Source organism: Lathamus discolor, chromosome Z, assembly GCF_037157495.1.
Source record: "Lathamus discolor isolate bLatDis1 chromosome Z, bLatDis1.hap1, whole genome shotgun sequence".
NCBI lineage: Eukaryota > Metazoa > Chordata > Aves > Psittaciformes > Psittacidae > Lathamus > Lathamus discolor.
This window is the reverse complement of record NC_088909.1, coordinates 90,983,204-91,004,029: the sequence shown is the minus strand read 5'-3', so window position 1 is coordinate 91,004,029 and position 20,826 is coordinate 90,983,204. Positions and strand designations below refer to the sequence as shown.

Sequence of the window (20,826 nt, the reverse complement as noted above, 5' to 3'; positions counted from 1 at the left end):
AAACAGTAAGTTTTCATGTTGGTTATATTAACAATATGACAAAATGATTGTTTAGAATGATCTGATCAGCCTAAATTCATCATCAGATCAGCACTAAATTTCTAACTGTAGTGGTGAAATAACACACATGTCAGAACAAAATCAGCTTGAAGGAGGATAGTATACCTTCTGAAAAGGTATAGATAGTTGTTGAAACTGAAAACAACACACTATTCATGTGAGGATAAGACACAATATAACTTCAAACTTTTACTTCATTGGCTATGGGTCTAATGACATGCAATTTGTCATAAAAGCTCCTGTGCTTTATTCAATTTGCTAGCACTATGGAAGAGGGACTCTCAAACAGAACTCACGATGTCAATGACCATTTTCCTCAATGATTGCCTCTGTTTTTTGCTCAAATTCTGGAAAATGTCACAATTTTCTTCCTGCAGCAGCTTGAAGCCCACAGCTAAGTGATGATTCTCCAGTACCGATGAGTCATTGTACATCAAGGCAAGTTCAGAATCTGCAATAACAATCGCAGGGCAGAATGTTACTATAGTCTGTGCTTTTCCCTAGCCCCTTAAGATTTTTCAAATTTATTACATTCATAAAGATTTAGAGAAGAACTTTTAGAAACAGAGTTCTTGTAGTTCACACAGTATCAAAAGTTACAGATTCATAACTGAACATTTTAACAAATAAAAGCAAAGTACATTGAGGAAAATACAGAAAACTCTTTGCAGTGAAGCATGTACACATGCCTGGAGTAGCAATAAAAAATACAAGGAAGGTATTTTTCAGAATGCATTTTTATATCTGCATGAGGTCACATGGAAAATATATGTGTAACCACACCTGAACTAAAACACATACTGAAATTTTCTCTTCTCATGCCTTTCTCCACCCCAGTTACTAAAATTCCATTGTTTAAGACAAGTTGCAGCTATCCAGCACACAGAACCGGGAATACACAGCTAAGGCCTTGCTGCAGGTCAGGCACAGAGCACACATCTAGATTTTCAAACCACATCTTTCTGCAGTTAGCAAGGGCACTCAGATGCCTCACCGATTAAGCCAGTGGGTCATCAGCCCATCACAACTGGATATTTTGAGAGGAGGCTGGTAGGATGGTAACAGTTATGCTTTTTGTCTTTTTCTTGGAAGGTCATGTGGCTTGAAAATGCAAGCAGTGGCCTTGCCTACTGCCTCATATTTGAGTGTGGTCAGCACCAGATGCTGTAATGCTGCCTTCTCCAACAGAAGTATTCTTAACTCAATATGTTATAACATACATCTTCCTAGCAATGCTTATGCTAGGCACACAGAGAAGGTCTGCATTGGTCTCCTAGACCTGCTGAACATCTAACTCTAACAAAGAAAAGCAGCTACGACAATTTTCTGCACAGCTTTAGTTTCTACGCAGGGATACCACAATGTCAGCTTACGTATGTTTTAAAACACAGCTTGCAAATGAATCTGCCATAGAAACCAAATACTTTTAATGTAATCACACTTGTCATATAGGAAACTAATTTCTATTTATTACAGCTGTTCTATTCTAAATCTAGCCATATGTCAGTCTATTCTACTCTTTGCCCTCTTCTTCTACAACAGCTTTGTTTTAAAATCCCTCTGGCTCAATGGTGTGCCTGTAAAAGCTCTACTCTTCAGATTTCATTAGTCTCATTATCCATTCTCCTGCTGTCTTAGATCGATCTTTTGAATCAGGAAACCTTTCCTCTACCTTTCCTTATCCTGATGGCAGCAAAACTATAACAGCAAAAGGAAGAAGAAAGTGAATTTGTCAAATGGTCTTTCATTTTTCACAGAATATTTACAAAGCTTGCCTACTTACAAATATGTCAGACACTAGCTTATTTTCCTTTCAAACAGCCTTCTGATGAGCCCCAACTACAAAACACTCAACACTGCCAGAATACTTTGGAAGAGCTGGAGCTACAGACAAGAGCTAAAATGTGTCCAACCTTGTAATGGAGGTGGAAATCAAAGAAAGTTCCCCCTTAGTAATCTGGTAACACATTACAAGCTTTTCAAGAGTATTTGTCTGGAAGGTCAGAGTCACACTGATCAAATAAGCATCACCTCTGACACTAATATAATCCATCTTTGTTTATTCTTTAATACCATTCAAGAGAGATCAGCTTTTCAGAAAATTGCGTAACAGACTAAATGCTTAAATAGGGAAATAATATTCAGAAATGCAAGCAATTATAAAAAATAAGTAGAAATATGACAAAATGTACATAAAGTACCTGTAAGTCTTTCATGCTTTCTAAAAAATGTATTCTTAAACTTAATGAAACGTTAATACATTGTGTGGTTCACTGGAAAACAAAACTCGGTGGAAGCAAATTATCTTCTACCAGTTAGGAAAATTTAGCATTTAAGAGACCTAAATTAGATGGTCTTTATTGGTGTTTCTACAGTTTCCTCCTTGCACACAGGACTCAAAAGGGATAAAATCCCTTTGTCTTTCAGCCTGGCAACAGCAGTTACAGTTAGTGATGTTACCTGATTGACACAGAAGCCTTCTCTATCAAAAGCTGAATTGAGAAAAACAAGGCATTTCTTCTAAGGCATTAAATAAGCAGCATCAGAATCACTCCTAACACAGCTGAAGTTCAACTGTCTTCATAGAAGTGAAAGCTTTATGCACCACTACTTGTTCCTTCAAATAGTCAGCTATCCTGCTTAAACCTTAAAAGCTCTGCTGTTTCCTCACAGCACCTCAGAGCCACCAATATCCCAGTATTCAATCTGTGACTGAACAAATAAAACTTTACTTATATATGCCCACTCAAACATTTAGGTTTTACACACGTTCATGCACAAGGCTTGATTCACCTCTCTTCCTAGACAATGCTCTTGAACTGTATTGGTTACTAAGAAATCTGAAGTCAACCCCAAGCCTTCTCCATGCAGATGAGTCATCAAACTGAATTTCACTACAGGGTGGCCCTTAGGACATCAAGGGAAATAAAATCAGATGCCAGCTAAACTGGAGTGAAGGTCTTATTTGAATGTACAGCAGCAATGAGGCAGAAGAGGAGCTCCCTTCAAACTATACTGCTGATTCGGGTCATGTTATTTTACTCACCCAAGTGCTGAAATGACAGTATCTAAGAACGTGCAACCAGATGGGCCAAATACACAACCCTAGGTATGCTTCCATTTCTGTAGTTTTTCCTTCTTATGTGCTTGGATTATTCAACTTTTTTTAATTCTTGGTCAGTTACAAAAGGGGAAATTGTTATACAGCAAAAGTAACATCATATGACAGAACGTGCACTGACCTACAATGTGTTACCCACTTACACTAGTAATATACACCACCGTAACCAAAGCAGGTTGCACTGGGACAAGAAGCCCTTCAGTGTGTCATGACCAGGTTCCAAAACTAAAAGTGTTTTCTTCTAATAGAAGACTAAAGAGGTAGGGAGGTTCATGCAATGCTGCAGAGAACAGCCTTGAGGAATGCAGAACAACTTTAGAGATGACAGTAGGGTCTCATTTCATTAGGGCTTTTTTTCCTGCACATACAGAGTGCCAGCAAGAGACTCACAAAAAAGAAAAAAAAATAATTAAAAAGTTTGCAGGGACAGGCTGAGAAAATTCAGTCCACAACGCATAAGTATGTAGACATCAAAAACTAAGTACAGCCATGGAGAGACAGAGATGCATCTGTCAGTCTGCTTGCTTCTGAATTTCTTAAAAATGTACGGCTATCCTTGGCTGTATTATATAATTCCAATATAAACACAAACTGTTGTCTTCCTTTTTGGATTTTTATTAAATTACCCTTCATTTTTCTCCCACAACTTTTTTTATCAATTCCTGTGTGCAAAGCATTCTACACTGACCTGCATGACATCCTTGTCTCTAAATTGGAGAGACATCAATTTGATAGATGGACTACTCGGTGGATAAAGAACTGGCTGGATGGCTGCACACAAAGAGTTGTGGTCAATGGCTCAATGTCCAGCTGAAGAGCAGAAACGAGTGGTGTCCCTCAGGGATCAGTGTTGGGACTGGTCTTGTTCAACATCTTTGTTGGTGACATGGACAGTGGGATTGAGTGCGCCCTTCAGCAAGTTTGCCAATGACATCAAGCTGTGGGGTTCGGTTGATACGCTGGAGGGAAGGAATGCATCCAGAGGGACCTTGACACGCTTGTGGGGTGGGCTGATGCCAACCTTATGAAGTTCAACCATGCCAAGTGCAAGGTCCTACACCTGGGTCAGAGCAATCCCAGGCACAGCTACAGGTTGGGCAGAGAAGAGATTCAGAGCAGCCCTGTGGAGGACTTGGTGGTGTTGGCTGATGAGAAAATGAACATGAGCCAGCTTCAGTGTGTGCTTGCAGCCCAGAAAGCCAACCGTATCCTGGGCTGCATCAAAAGCAGTGTGACCAGCAGGTCAAAGGAGGTGATCCTGCCCCTCTGCTCTCGTGACACCTCACGAGAGGAGAGTAGAGCTTGGAGGACTTTGTGCAGTTCTGGTGTCCTCAACATAAAAAGGACATGCTGCATGAAGAGGCTGCGTGGAGACTTCATAGCAGTCTTGCAGTATCTGAAGGGGGCCTATAAGGATACTGGGGAGGGACTCTTCATTAGTGACTGTAGTGACAGGACAAGGGGTAACGAGTTAAAACTTAAAACAGGGGAAGTTTAGATTGGATATAAGGAAGAAGTTCTTTACTGTAAGGGTGGTGAGGCACTGGAATGGGTTGCCCAGGGAAGTTGTGAATGCTCCATTCCTGGCGGTGTTCAAAGCCAGGTCGGACAGAGCCTTGGGTGATATGATTTAGTGTGAGGCAGCCCTGCCCGTGGCAGGGGGATTGGAACTAGATAATCTTAAAACCCTTTCCAACCCTAACTATTCTATGATTCTATGATTTAATGTAAGCCAACTAACTTCCAGGAGAGACCACATCCAATACACTGAAACAGTGCCAGGTTTATAGTTGATGTCTTAGTAATTCTTGTTAGAGGGTACTATGTTAATCCTTCATAAAGTTACAAGAAATGCAAAATAATATCCAGTTTAAAATACAAACACGTATCTATTTATTAGTAAAGTAACAGCAGCAAACAAGAACTGAACTATGTATTTTTCAGGCACTATGTGCAGATCTTGCAGCAAATTTTTGAGAAAAATCAATGGACATCAAACTTACTTGTGTTGATAAGAAACTGGTTTGAAACCCCGGGATGATCTACATCATGTATCGCACTCGCAAAAATTGCTGCAAGAATCTCCAAATCAGTGAACACTGCCTAGAAAATCATGAAACATAAAGGGCAATCACTAATCAACGAAAAAAGTGTTTTCAGTAAGAAGGACTGTACTTTCAGTTCAGATCCCTATATTGAGAGAATCCCATTTTCCCATTTTAACACTATCTTTCATAAGCAATCCACTAATTGTGGTTAATGAGAATCCCCCATGGGAAATAATGACAGAACAGGATGTATTATCAGTAATGAGATTTTGGAAACAAGTTATGCATCGTGTTAAAATGAAAAAGCCTATAACAGCACTAAATTTCATGATTTAAGAAGAAAAAGATGTGACATTTTCTGCAGTGTTTGCATGTAAATAAGCTTTGATCCTCACAAAATATCTTTAAGAGAACAGAATTCATTAAAAAGTGTTAAGATTTTTAAAAAAAATATTGCAGAAACTAAGATCTATAATATTTAGAAGAGTCTCAGTATGGCCCTTTTTCTCATGCCTGCCTCTTTCCCACTTCAATATAGTTTACCTCTAATGCTGGCGTTGATAAGAGGACATGGGTTGACTGAACAACATCTGCAGCATGTATGTTGTTGTGATATGCCACATCTGAATGGTAATGGTCTTCAAGGGTCATTAAGTAAGTTATTAAAGTATCCACTGGAATTTTAAATGTTTTTAGCAAGTCCCGTTCCTAGAAAAAGAGAGACAATTAAGATTTCGAAGCACAGAAAAATCACTGAGATAAGCAAAAAGAAGCACATCTGCTACTTGCCTGAAAAATGGTATGCATGATGACTGTCAAAGGTCTGTTTCCAGATAACTCAGCTACTCTGAAAACCTGGAGGCCCCATTTATTCACATCTTCTAGTTCCTAGGGCAGAATCAAGCAACAAACACGTTGAAACCTAACACAAATTCGAATGATTTTTGATTGAAGCAGCTACAAACAGCAGACTCATCAATATTCAAACCTTGTTACTGTGAAAGTCATATGCTAAACCTTGGAGAGGAGGAAAGCTGCTGCTACTAATTTTGTAATACTGGAATCCGCAGCTACTAACTTTTCAGCTTTTAATTCACAGGAAAGACTGACTTGTAAGTGGATTGCTCCAGGGAAAAAATACCACAGTATCTTGAGAGAGCTAAACAGACACATTTTGCTATCTCACTGCCCAGTGACAACAGAGTTCAGAGAGGAAGATGTTGCGGTTCTGCTGCTGCCTCTCTGGTTCTCAGAAACACTCTTCAAATAAAGGTGAGATTCCTGAAAATATAAGGATAGGCATATTCCAAAATGTTCTAAAATTAAATGAATAATCACTTTATGCCAGTTTTAGAATACTGATGACTAGTTAGCTGCTGGTGCAAAAGTCATAGGGAATGTCACCAAAAATAACACCAATAAAAACCAAAAAATGAACAGAAAATACAGCTAAAGACCAGACCTGTAAGAATAGCTTTAATTCTATATATCAGTTGTGCCTTTTTGAAAAAACATGGGCCTACCATATATTTTAATTCCTGTATGTGGTGGTTTTACACTTCATTCTTCAGATATTATGATGAATAAGCAGCTTTAATAATGCATACACAAATGCTAATTTACATTCCAGATGTAATTCTGTTCATGTGGAAATTAAGCTTTATGGCCTAATTCTGATTTTACTTATTATTATTCCACTTCACCCGATTTATATTACTTCAAGTGAGTGAGACCTTTGGTGCTACAGGTAGAAATCAATGGTTATAAGCGGAGGATTGAATAATACTGACAAGTTCACCCTCCATTTTAATTCAGCCATTTAAATTCAAGGTTTTATATATTCTCTACCTTGGCAAGACTCTCTTCATGCTCTGTTTTAACCCCAAATCGGGGAATACTAGAATTAGTTAGGCTGGTGCTGTGCATGAGCTTTTTGACTCCACTGATCTGGGACATCGGCCTCTTCTTTTTCTCTTTCTCCTTCTGTGCTGGAGACGGGATTTCGACTTCATGTTGTTTGTCTTAAAGAACGACAAAGAACAATATTTAAAGCAATTACAAATATGTCAGAATTCACCACTGAGTTGCATCTTATGGATATTTTAATTCTTACAAAAACTTTTTTTATGTTTGGAGGTTTTGCAACAGATACTTCAAGAGCAGTAAAATCATGAACAGATAAACAAGACCTATACCTCAGTAAAAGCGGATCTCAATTTCATTAATTGCCTCATTATTCCTGAACTGGCTTTAAATTGGCCGATTTCCACTTCTCCTGTATCCCCTAGCACTGTAGAGAGGGTCAAACTTTTCATCATAAAAATGTTACTGCAACTAAACAGAAATCTAAGTGTCCATTTTCCAAGGAGATCCAAAATGTCTTCTTTTCCAGGAAAAATATTCTCTGAAGACCTATTTCAACACTAATCAAAACAGTAGTTCATGTAAACTTTTAGAAAACTTCTTCAGGACTCAAAGGACCCAATACTTGGGGACTGGTCCTGATTGTGTTAAGATTGTACAACTTGGAAAGCCTTTTGCCAGACACATCTACAAGCACTCTGCATGCAGAGGCAGTTTGCGCTAGCAGCACAGTGCATTTCTTCACCTCCCAGCCAGAGTAAGTAATACCAACAAAAAGACAGCTTCCCTAAAACCCAGTGCAATTGTTGTGAGCTTTTGCTTCCATAGCAGTGTCAGCAGCACCACTCCACATGCCTCATCAATGTACGTGCCAGCAAAACTTTAGACAAGGATCAAACTGAGAATATATTTAGAATGTTTAGGGAATTGCCTGCAGAAACAGTACAGGGGTATAGACCACTGCAGATGTCTGTGGTGCCCAAAGAAACCCAGGAGAGTGCAACAAAGGACTCTCCTGCAAACCTGCTAGGAATTTGCATTTAGTTTGATTCTTATTCATACTACATTTCAATACAAAGTTTTAATGACTCCCTCCAAATGATCTCTTCTTTGCTGAGATGCATCATTATCTTTTCTAGTCCTCAGGGAATAGTCTAGAAAAAAAACAGGAAAATCCAGAAAAGATGTTTCTAATGTAGAAGCCTAGAAAAAACTAAGACTTAAAAAAAAACCCGTAGAACAAAAGGAGCAAATCTAAAAAAAAAAAAAAAAAAAAATTTGGTCTCTTTAAAACATGTCTGTTTTTTCCTTCCTGCAAATAGTAATTTTTAATAAAGACACTGAAACTAGACAAAGATAGCAAGTCCATCTCTATTTACCAGACTGCTATTGTGTTTGCTTCTTCACGCCTTCTTTTTTCCCCCCAATTTTTTTTTTTTTTTTTTTTTTGACGTTAGCCTTTAGCAGTCTCATTTACTGGACACTTCAATTCCAAAGAAATCACAGCGAACAAGAGACTGCGGAAATGTCACCAAGCTTTAGCCTGCAGCACTGAGTGCCCTGATTGCCCCCACCAAGCTCTCCTCATACAGGCAATCAAGAAAAGGGGGAGGCAGAGCGCTGCAGCTCTTGGCTGGTGCAAACAGACAGCAGATGAGGATCAGTGACTCGTGTTCATGCTTTGATGTTTATGGTTTTAGTCATACACACAAAGTTTAGGCCCATCAAAGGGAGGTTTGCAAGCTGAGCTGCCAGACCAACTCAAGGGAAAGGAAGTGTCTGTCTGAATGACTTTAGATCTCCAGAGGAATTCCATGGGACTGCCTCTGCTTTTGTAACTATGAGCACAGAGGGGAAAGGATTGTTCACCCATCTGAACATCTGGGAAAGACAGCTTGCCATTCTGACCCCAGCTGCGCTGTGCTCATTGGAAGGTTCTCTTACATTTGCCATTCACAGGAAAACAGATTAATGACATTGAAAAAAACTTAAATATTATTATAGTTGATGTAGGATCCTTAGTTCTTACACAAGAAATATATTTGTTGTCATTATGGATAACTTCATACATGTCATATAGCCCCCTACTTGGGAAAACAGTCGTGCTGTGGGGTTTTTCTTAAGAACAGAAAAACCTGTTTTCTCATGACATGTTACTACCTTCCAAATGTTAGCTAGTCTGTAGATGTTCAGGAGATAAATTATGTATTAAAAAAAATAGCTAACTTGACTAATTACATTTTTCTATGGAGAGAATGTTTTTCCTCTCCACATTGCGGCTCAGAACTTACATACTATGCATATATTGAAAATAGTCTATTTAAAAAATAATTCTGTAGATGAGGTGTTTTCCAGGTTGTATTCCTCTTGGACTTACAATTCTAAGTATTCTAGTTTTTCACATAGCCTCAAAACACTACCCATAGCTCAGTAACTTAGAAGTGACTGCCTTCCAGGCTTTCTTCTGCTCAAGACTGATGTCTCATGTGAAAGGCTGACAGATGCATTTCATTACCATGCCTTAAGCTTTCAAGCAAAGGCAAGCAGAAACTGGTATCTCAAGCTTTCCAGCTTAAGTGGGTCATCTTCTCAGGCAGCTGTACACTGTGACTTTCAGTGAAAGCACGCAATACTGGTTCTCCATGATGAAGGCTAACCCCTTCCTTATTGTCTGAAACCCTGCTGTGCCACAGTGCTCAGGCAAGCTACTGCAGTCATGGGTAAATTCAACAGACACAGTAAGTGATCCATTTAGGATACGGTGACAAGCAGGGGATAAAATGTACTTTAAAATAACCTCTTATTAAAAAAAAACCCCACAAAAAAAAAAACCCACAAAAAGAAGAAGATAAATAAACATGATGTATCTTAACATGTATGACTGGCACTTTTTAAAGTACTTGTTATCCTAATTTAGATGTATTTTTTAAATGCTCATGAGCCACACAAATTCTTCCGGCAGAAGTCTGTTCTAATGTTGACGTAGTCATATTTACCTACCTGTTTATGGGCAAGCATGGAACACCAAAGCATCAGAACTGAGTGCCGTAAGATTTTATGAGGTTACTTGTGCTTGTGTGCTTCCAGCACACTGAAACCTCTTTGCAGTAACTTCCATAAGGGAAACAGAGTGGAAGAATTCTTTTAAATATATAATTAGATCATTATAAATTCATTTCTTAATATGATAGCAATATAGTAGCTGTAATGTTACATGAAAATATGTATATGAATATTTATCTAATTACACAAACAGGGAAACCACATACACAAACTAATTGAGCGGTGGGGAAATGGATCTAATATGATCTTTCGGCTCAAACACTGAACAATGAAACACTAAGTGTACACTCTCTGAAAAGAGAAATTAATATGGAAAGCTACTTGCTTTTAAGCTCTACCACAGCCCAGACATTAAAAAAAAAAAAAAGAAAAAAAAGAAAAAGAGACAAAAAATTAACTTCTATTATAGTCTTACCTAAGAAAGTGTTTGATATATATTCTGAGACCTGGTTGCCTGACCTGCTCATTTCAGATAGGTGGGTTAGCTCCCGGTTCAGCATTCTCTTGAACTGGAAAACAAAACGTAGCATAAAAGCATGAAGTTAGTGATCAAGATGCATTTCAGTTAGGATGAGAAAAAGCCGTCAATTTCTAATTGGGGAAACAACATGACAAGAAGAATACATTTTAAATGAAGAGAACTATGAAAGCAGAAAAATAACATACAAATTTGGTCTACCCTACTAATTATTCAAGAGTTGGACAACATAATTTTATACCTCCTAAAATACTCTATAGTGATTCAATTAGGCACAGGGTCCTTCTAGTAACTGAAAACTATAAGACATATGTATACGTAAGTAATTAACTTTACTGTCTCACAAGTTTCTTGTTTTAATTTGGAGAGAAAATACAAACACACATAGGACCATTTCTTTACTATAATTTTCCTATCATATTTGTAAATTAATTTATTTGGGCGTTTTTTAACTATTCATTTTGTAATTTTTCAAGTTTGTTTTCTCTCTCATCATTAACCTATGCAAATATGTTTGACAGCACTGCTCAAAACAATCAAAATATCTTACTGATTACCTACATCTCAATAAGAATAGAGGTAGCTTTTGTTGCATGACTTAAAATTATTATACTGGATCAGCTCAATGACTTGAGCATTGCACAACCTCAGAAAATTTTGAGCATTTTTATGAAGCACTGGAGTAGAAAACACCCATCTCTGGAAACACCATCCCCTCTAAGACCACAGTTCACTCCAGGCACTCTACAGGATAGAAGTGGACATTAAGGCTCTCTGAAACACATAACTGGATTAGGTGCTCATTATTGAGCCTTTCTTGATTCCTCCTAGACTTCAGGGTTAAAGAATATTTTGTGGCATTGTGTTAGACAGGTTAATCGCATAATACAGTTCTAGTTATCTTATATGCATTTTCATTCACTATAGCTTCGCCTTGGTTATCAATAAACAGAACTCAGCCCTACTTACTAACTTTCAAACAGCCACTGCCAGTATAAAGAGTATCCATCACTACTGAATTTCACCTCCCATTATGCTATTCTTTTATTTTGTTATTAACAATCTGTCACCTTTTTTTCTCTTAACAAAGCCAAATGACTTGTGCCATTTTTAGAGTCATCTTTCACCTTGTTCACCCAGTTATGACTATTCATTACATCAAGCAATAGCTACCCTTAGTATATACCCCTGTAAAAATTCCTCTATGTTGAAAACTGGTAATTTATTCTTCTTCAAAGGAGATAAAGCAGTAGACTAAACATTAACCACCCCCCTTCCATCCCACCGGAATCATCAAAGCCCTTTCTTCAAAGAGGCCTTGCATAGTGAAAGGTGTTATTTTCTTCACAATGTCTTTGTAAGTCACCAATTACCGTATTGCTCACAGTGTGCCAAATAAAAAATACCTTTAATGTAACACTCTAACCATTATCCACTGTGTTTTCCTGCCATCTTGACATGCCATCAGCTCAGGAAGCTCCTGAGCTACAAAGACTGAATCCTACTTTAGTCACAAGCCAAAGGCTCAGCTTTGATCTCACATATAACTCTGCTAGCAAGTGCTCAACACATTTCTGAAAATTAGAATCATACTGCAAGTACAGCTGTACATACTATGAACTATAGGGCTATACATTCCGCACGAAACCAGCATCAACCTATATACTGAGGCCTATTGTTTGTCACCAATGTCGAATGTTAAAAAAAGTCAAGCTCGCCTAAAGGTAAGGTGACTGGTCCAAAAATCATCTTTTTAAAAGCCCATCATTAAACTTTTAACACATACTTAAGTCACACTTGCATGCTTTTTCTCCTGACCCACAATGGTGAGAAACTGAATTATTTAAGGCAAAAACTGAAGATCTCACAGAATGACTTGTCTCCAGATGGTATCCAGAAGTGTCAGCTTTAAATTAAATATTGTGCATACGAACGTTAATAAAATGTAAGAAGTTAATGAAATTGCATTAACTTCCACACATGTCATCAGTATATCCACCACTCCAATGTTCTCTCTTTCTTAATTTAACATATCTAGTTCACCAGATACCAACTAAGTAGTTTTGTCTGGCTGTTTCCTAGTAAGCCATTTTAGAAGATGCCCAACTTTGCCATGCTGGTTTTGCTGCACAGCAACACCCCTGGGTCATGCACCACACTTTGGAAAAAGACCATCTAGCCACCAGTGATATGTACTCTCCAGGAAATCTCCTTACAAGCTTTGAAAGGAGAAGAAATTAGTGTTTGTTTGCAGCTACCCAACACAACAAATAGGAAGGATTTTTTTCTTTTTTCCCCTCTTCCGAATCATAAATTTCACTGCAGGGAGTAAGTAGGTTTGTTATTGCATACTGGGAATCATCTCTGGGAATCATCTTATGGAACTTCTTGAGTTCTTCAAGAATTTCCAACTAAGTACTTATTTTATGGATGCCCACAACAAGTGGAAAGTGCATGTCAGTTTTTTCTAGCACGATGATCCCCACTAGTCTGATGCAAAGCCTTGACTTTCCATCTCCCATCATTCCTTAAGTCACCAGAACAGAAAAGCTCAACCATCATTACGAAACCTGCAGAACAGTCTGTGCTGCTGCTGAATATGGGTGTACAGCAGAACAAGTCCCCCTTTTGCAAGGCCTTCCTGCTAACAGCAAATTCAACAGAAGTCTTTGCATTTGAAGAACTTCAGCAGCATGATTTCCTCACCCTCTTTCACATGTTGCTGATGCCACAGCACCACGACTTTGACATTTATTTTGAAAAAAAATCTGGACTAAGCAGGAGTTTAGAGAATTGCTTTAATTTTCTAATTATTTGACAAAGCCTTACTACTCTCATACATATTGAAACAGAGGAAGTTGAAGACCAGACAGCAGTTCCTGACGCAGAGCACTGATGCTCTTTGAGAACACAAAAAAACACCCAAAAGACATAAACAATGATCAAGATATTGAGACATTTTTATTTATTATACCCTGCTTCAGTGCATACGTATGTTACTTAACCATCTGATGTTTAATAATTTGGCCCTTTGGGGAAAAAGTATGTTTTTTCTAAGAACCTTCCCCCCCAAAAAAAAAAACCCAACCAAAAAACAAAACCAAAACAAAAAAACACAACAGAACCAAACCTGAAGCCCTACTTCTTCTTGATTTTATTTATTTCTCAAAAACTTCATTTGGGCTCAAGTGCACCCACATATAGTTTCTGCTTCAAAGAGTGTCAACTCTCCACAACTCCTTTGTAATGAAATTCTGCCTTTCACATGGTTCCCACAAGACCTTGCAGCAAATCACAGAGAAACTTGTTAAATTTGTGAATCAACCTTGCTTCAGGTATCCAGCAGACTTTTTAAGTGCCTGAAACTTGGCACTTAAATACTTATAATACTGATAATTACTCCTGTTATTTATCCTCTCTTTGCACTTTATTCAAAACATGTCAAAGAAGACATGAAACCACCTTCTTGCTAACTGTAAATGTAAACATGGTATTTTAAAAAAGAATTTAAAAAAAGAAAAACAAAAACCCCAAACCAATCACAATACATGAAAATTCTTGTTAATAATAAGATTTATACCATACACACTTTATTTATGATATTGGCAGCTCAGCATGGGGGGAAGCAGATATTTTTGGCGGATCTGTGCATATACTGTATTCTTCCTCAGAAAGAAAGATTTTCCCACATTAAGACTAGGCACTGTTATATTGAAAATGACATATATATCCCTTTGGAATATCACAGCCCGTGACTACAGTCTAGGAAATCCCCCCTGGAATTCAAGAGGCTATAAAATGTCCATTAAGGCAATCACACAGCTCTTCACTGATGAATACTGATGTCACAGCAACAGAGCAGCAAAGTATTGTCTAAAAAAGAATACTAAAAACATTTCCTTAAGCAGAATTTTTTTATTCAATTTGACTCCATCTGGAGTCAATCCATGGAAATGCGAAAGCTTGGACTACGTGCTTAATATAAAGGGGGTTGGCTGATTACACTGTACACAAAAAAAAAAAAAAAGTAAAATGTTATTAAGTTTTTGACTCAGTAACAAGAAGCAGAAGTAAATATGCAGCCTGCAGTTGTGTTGGGAGACAGAGCATGCAGAACCATTTTGGCATGGATGCCCCATCCTGGGAGGGCCTCTTCCACCTAGGCTGCCTGTTCCTGAATGTGTGATGTGCTTCATCCCAAGGACACTCCCACTACAACCTTTGGCACCAGCACAGAAGGCGAAGCTACAGCTAGAACCATGGACCTAAAGGCCCCATCTGGTCTGTTCTTCAGTCTGAGTGCTGATCAAGCTCCAAGGCCATGGAGGCTGGAACCACAATGCTCAAGAGCATCTGAGCTTTTCAATGTACTGGCTCCCAAACTCACATGGTGATAGAATTCCAGTTTCTGGCTGCCTCTTCTAGGTAACATTTCTAAAAGCTTACATGAATAGAAAACATCCATGGAACATTCATTCAACACCTGGAGCATTAAACTTACATGACTGTATTTTGTCATTGCTATATACCTATCAATGTGATTGTAAAAAGATGTTTTGTAACTCAAAAAACAAATAAACTATTATTTTACTGCATGTGAAAACTCTTGTATTCTACAAAAACAAGAAACTTAAAATAGGACAGCCTTACAAATGAATGTAAGGCTTCTGTTTATATTGCTTATCAATGCGAAGCTTTTTTATTTTAGCATCATTCCTACTATATAAACAGCATTGTCAACTGAAGATTTGAGTTGGAAGCCTATATATTTAATTAATATCAAGCTCATGCACTAGTTTTTATACATAAGCCATTGCAAGGTACATCATCTCTAAGCTTTGCATTGTGATAGTGGTGCTTCAAGAAAAGATACTCAGTGAAAGACAGGGGTAAATGTTCCATATGACAACCATTCTTCAAGACATAATTAGCATAAGGGCAAATAAAGTACAGCCTGTATCACACAGAAATATATGAATAGTAAGGGATGTACATCTAAAATGATCCCTGAGACTAATGTATTTCATTATTTTTTAAGAATAAATACACTAAATCATTGCTTGAATGTCACAAAAGGCAGATCTTTTCCCCTCAACAGTCTTCCTACGATGTGTATACTGTGAAGTCAAAATTCACTGTACTAAAATTTTGTTCTTAACTAAATTCATTGTGTATAGACAATATCAGACACTGATATAGAAAACATTTTTTCCATGTGTAATCAGTTTAAGTTACCATGCTTTCTGCTGAACTTCAGTTAGCAAAAACCTGTCTATTTTAAAGGCTGAACTCCAAGAGTGAACATTTTTTGAAGACTGTTGATTGAATTTCTCTAATTTAGCAAGTAGGAACATGACACGAGCTGCCTGGAAATGCAGAAAATACTCCGTGGTAAATTACAATAAATACCTCACTTTTAACTGAATGGAAAGTAATTTCATCTTATTTTTTGGTAAATGACAAAAGAAATCCACCTAGCTAGCATAATGGGATTAAATTCCTTCTCAAATGACTGATCAAAATCCTTAGGAATATAATGTAATGATTCTGCATTAGCAGATAATGGTCACAATGATCTAACTGGACACAGTGACCTAATGAGGGGGGTTTATTTCTATTAAGAAAAAATAAAATAAAATTATAAAAGGAGATAATACAAAAATGCATAAGAGATTGAGTTGTGTTAATATAATTTTTGCATTATTTTTAGTCATTCAATTCAATACTCCTATTATTTAGCTCAGGAGAAATCAAAATTTTTTTTTAAATGGGATGACTTGGAACAATTATTGCATGTCAAGCATAGGATGATGTTTCTTTTTCCCTCTTTACACACTTGAAACAGTTATAAAGGCAACATCATTTTTTAAGCACAAACACTTAACTAGGGCTAAACCCCAAACATGGTTTGGCATTAAGTAAATTTCAGTTCTGTATGTTGACATATAAATTCCTTGGTGCAAAACTTTCCCACGGAAGAAAAACAACTTCTTTAATTCCATTTTCTAGTACTATTGCAGTTTCAAGCTAGTTCAAAGCTGTTCTACATAATAATGTAGATCAGTATTAGAAGATTACAGTTTCCTGTGTTTTAATCAATAAGCTGTCATACAGAGAGGCTACAAAAAATGCTGCTGTAACATACTGTTGACAATTTCACATTTCTTCAGCTATTAAAACCAGTATGAGTCATGCTTTCACTCAGTCCCTTATTGTACAGTATTGCAGTTTTGAGGTTTTGTCATTGTTTGGTTGTTGGCTTTTTTTTCTTTTTTAATCTTTTAATGTCTAGAAATACAGATTCGTAGCAGCCTTTTCTAAAAGCACACAAACTCTTTTGAATTAATTTGGCTTTAGACGTGGTCTGATTACCCAGTGAAGCAACATTTTTTAAAGTCCCAGCACAGTTTCTAAGAAAGACTGTGTACTGTGCAGTTCATTCTCATTGCTGATCAAAGACTTGCTTTTGCTTTTGATTTTTCACTTTATGTTCATATGACTCATATTGCCCACAAATACTCATGCTATCCCGTGACCACGCAATCATGCACTGTAAATCAAGGTTCTTAAAAGGTAAAACAAAATCCTACCTTTATGTAGCCCCAGGAAACCGAGAGCAAATAGTTTGCCTCAGGCATTTTTGATTTTTTTTTTTTGGTTTTCCGATACTACCAATCTAAGCTAATCAGTTCTTTGCTGATACTGCGAAAGGCTTCCAAGAAGAAAGATTCCTTCTTTTCTCTCTAATTCTCGTTGCTGATCTTCAGGTTCTCAGCAACTGTGTGCACAGGAGGCACACCGAAATGAAATCCAACCGCGTGGTCTTCCGATTGTACAAATGCCATTTGTAAAACTCCAAGCATTCAGAGGCAACGCTGAAGAGACATATTGTATGAGCTGAAGAAATATCTGAAGAGCTAGGGATATGCATATTTCCTGAACACCAGCACTTAATGAATAATGTATGTCAAGATGCTCAGCTGCTGGAAAGACTTGCTCTATCAACAGCTACCAAATAAGGACCTGAAGGGGAAGCCACAAACGATGCCAGTAATCCCTCCCATAGAGCCTAACTAGCAGCCAATAGTATGTCACCCTAAAAGATATAAATCCAAGCCGCTGGCGAAATGATGTATGGTAATTTCCCATTGGCCAGTGCTGGGGAGTCTCCTGGGCATAGGGTATTTTTTTTATTACACAGCAAATGCAATTTAATAATGGCATCCCTGCCTGCAGCATTCACACGCCATTCAAAAATAATTGGGTTAAGGTCTCCTCAATTCAACAGCATTTACCAGCTCCCTTCAATACTTTCGCCATCCAAGCAGTTAAAATTAGTATTGTGTAAGCCCCCCTCACCGTGGCGGGGGGGGGGGGGGGTGTGGAACCAGATGATCTTTAAAGTCCCTTCCAACCCAAACCATTCTATGATTCTATTCATTTGGATTGCCCAGCAGTTTAAATTTTTCATATGGAAGTGTTTTTTCTTTTTTTTTTTTTTGTTTTTTGTTTGTTTTGGGGTGGGGTTTTTTTTGGGTGGGTGGGGTTTTTTGGGGGTTTTGTTCTGTTTTGGTTTTTTTGTGAGGAAAACCCAGCAGAAATTGAGCTATCATATTTCTTGAGCAGTCCGTGATGTAGTTAAATATTTTTGGCTTTTAGATGAAAATGTTTCGGCCACCTAGATTAAAAAAACATCTAGTCAGAACACTGGGCAAGTCTGTCAGTTCCTACTGCTTTTTTATTTTAGGAGATAAAAGCAGTTATTATTAAGATAAAGTCATCCATGTGTCTTAGTACCCAGTAAACATTAAGTTTATATGGAAAAGTGAAATAAGAGTCCTCAAATCCTCTGTGTATTTATTCAACTTTTGCTCTTTCTGCCTTGGCAGACTAATATTATCAATTAAAGCTATACTTCATTAAAAAAAGTGGTAATTGAAAGCGGAGTTTGTCAGTGAGCTGACTCAGAGCCTCAAATAAAATATACCACCGTCTGCTATTCAGAGACCAAAACTTACAAAGAACGCGTTATCTTGCACCACTTTGTGCAAAGCATATATACAATGGCAGCAAATGTCTAAGTCTTTGTTGCATCAAAAGGGAAAGCTTCCCAATATGATAATGGGCAAACATCTAAGGACAAGCTGAATGAGGTGTGGCATTCAGGGTGAGCCCACACTGCTGATTCACTGGAAGATGCTGACCGACAACGGTCATAAAGCAGGTTTGGCTGAAGTGGTTTTTACTTCTCTGGGTGATGCTACACAGCAGTGTCAGCAACACTAAGTACTCGAAAAAGAATTAAACCTGCAAAAATCAATAGTGCAAAATATGATATTAACAAATTTCTTCCTTACAGGAGAGAAATGTATAGCAATGCAATAAGTCGATACAGTCAACAGATCATCTGCAATTACGTATTTTCATATGGAAATCATACTGTTTTGCTTAGAATGGGTAATATAAAAATGTCATGAATAAACACATTACTGATGCATTTTCTTTATCATATGCACCCTGGACATACATAGGTAGATGAATATAAAACAACTACATTTTGAAAACAGACATGGGTCATTAGAGAGACTCAGCAGGTAGCAGAAAAGGTAGTTCTGAAAAGCATATCTCCTGACTCTTCCAGGTCAGCTTTGTAACACTGAACAAAGCTTGTCTATACCTGTGTTGCATTGTTTTCTGATCACCTGCAAGACAGCATGGCTGCCACTTACCCAGCATCTGAACCAATAACTGAAAATGTGCTGCCTTCCTTCAGAAGGCAATTTCAAACACAGCTTAGAAACTGGTGAAATAATAGGCCTTACATTTCTGGCTACTTAAGAAGCGAAGCATGTGGATATGAAAGTTTGGTTGCAGTAGGTACTACAAACAGATATTGGAAAACTAAATTTTTAAATACTTCTCTTACTTTGTTACTTTAAAGGCAGGTTCCTCCTTGAATTTTAACTGTCCCCAAAAGCACAGAACTTGTTTCAGATAAGGAACATTAACAATGGCTGCTATGTAAATCGCAGTAGTTGTTTAGCATGCATATAAAAAAAAATCTTCCTAGATCACTTTTTATTCCCCACAACCGTATGAGACAGACACATCCATAAATGTGACTGAACTACAGTTCATTAAATTTATTGAAGGATGGTATTTATAGAGCTATTAGCTAGATAATTTTGATGTAAAACTATGAAAAACATTTTCCTCCAGTGTATGATATTTTAGCTGCGTATTAACTATACTGATAATAGGAAATTACACCTGATATTGACAATCTATTACTAATTTATATGATTTTCCAGGACCCACAACCTCAACCTCATAAAACTAACATTTGCTGTGATACAATTTACTAGTCTGACTTCACTGACTCAGAAAGCAGCCCTCTGACTCCAACTACATACAGAAGTATGACCGTAGAAATTTATAGTTGGGAAATTCACACCAGCTCTGATCTACAGGAATGACTTTGGCTGATTTTCATCCTCAATTCCCAGATTGGAATAAGTGAATAACTGGCTTTAGAGGAGGTTATGGTGGATGAGTGCATAGCAAACAGCTGCCATGCACACCTAAATACCTAAAGTAATTAAAATAAGAAAAAAACCCGAGATAAGTGGAAATCCAGCAACGTGAAAGAGAAGTTCTTGTTTTTTCATACACACATCACCCATGAAAATAAAACATGGGTAAAGAAAAGAGTAATGGCATTTTCTACAATAGTTCCAATCAAGGGACAAATACAGAAATAAAAATGGTGTAATTTTAAATTACAGTAACTGAGTAAAAAAACAATTCAGAAACAGGGAAGTTTTTAATGAGCACTTTTGTGTGTTTTGAAAGAATCAAGACAATGACCTTGAAAGGCAGAAAGATGATGAAGTCTGTCTTAACACCCACAGGAAATGTTAGCCATTATTTAATCAACAAGGCTGGACAACTTTCTCCAAAGGAGTCATGAAAAGAGGTGGCAGGGATCCCAGAAGCTGTGGTGCTCAGATTCAGTAAAATTTGAAAGACTGCAAAAATTGTTAATTTTGTGCCAATTAAAGTTTGCAAGTATGATGGCTGAGTAACTTCAGGTCACCCCACAAAGTATCAGTCCTGGGTAAAATAAAGAAAAAACTAAATGTAAATACTGTGGCCATTTGCATGATAAAGAAGGAAGACATGGGAATGTAATT

The 20,826-nt window shown here is 37.5% G+C and overlaps 1 protein-coding gene across 3 annotated transcripts in view; it reads right to left on the bottom strand.

Moving 5' to 3' along the window:
- Positions 1-20,826, bottom strand: part of LOC136004829 (3',5'-cyclic-AMP phosphodiesterase 4D) — a 353,696-nt gene that overhangs the window by 6,000 nt on the left and 326,870 nt on the right. For all 3 annotated transcript variants that reach the window (XM_065661714.1, XM_065661715.1, XM_065661716.1), the window contains 6 exons: positions 10,571-10,664; positions 7,078-7,250; positions 6,019-6,117; positions 5,773-5,937; positions 5,185-5,284; positions 357-511 (listed from right to left, as the gene is read on the bottom strand). In XM_065661714.1, the coding sequence (XP_065517786.1) occupies positions 357-511; positions 5,185-5,284; positions 5,773-5,937; positions 6,019-6,117; positions 7,078-7,250; positions 10,571-10,664 (786 nt within the window). The remainder of the gene's footprint in view (positions 1-356; positions 512-5,184; positions 5,285-5,772; positions 5,938-6,018; positions 6,118-7,077; positions 7,251-10,570; positions 10,665-20,826) is intronic.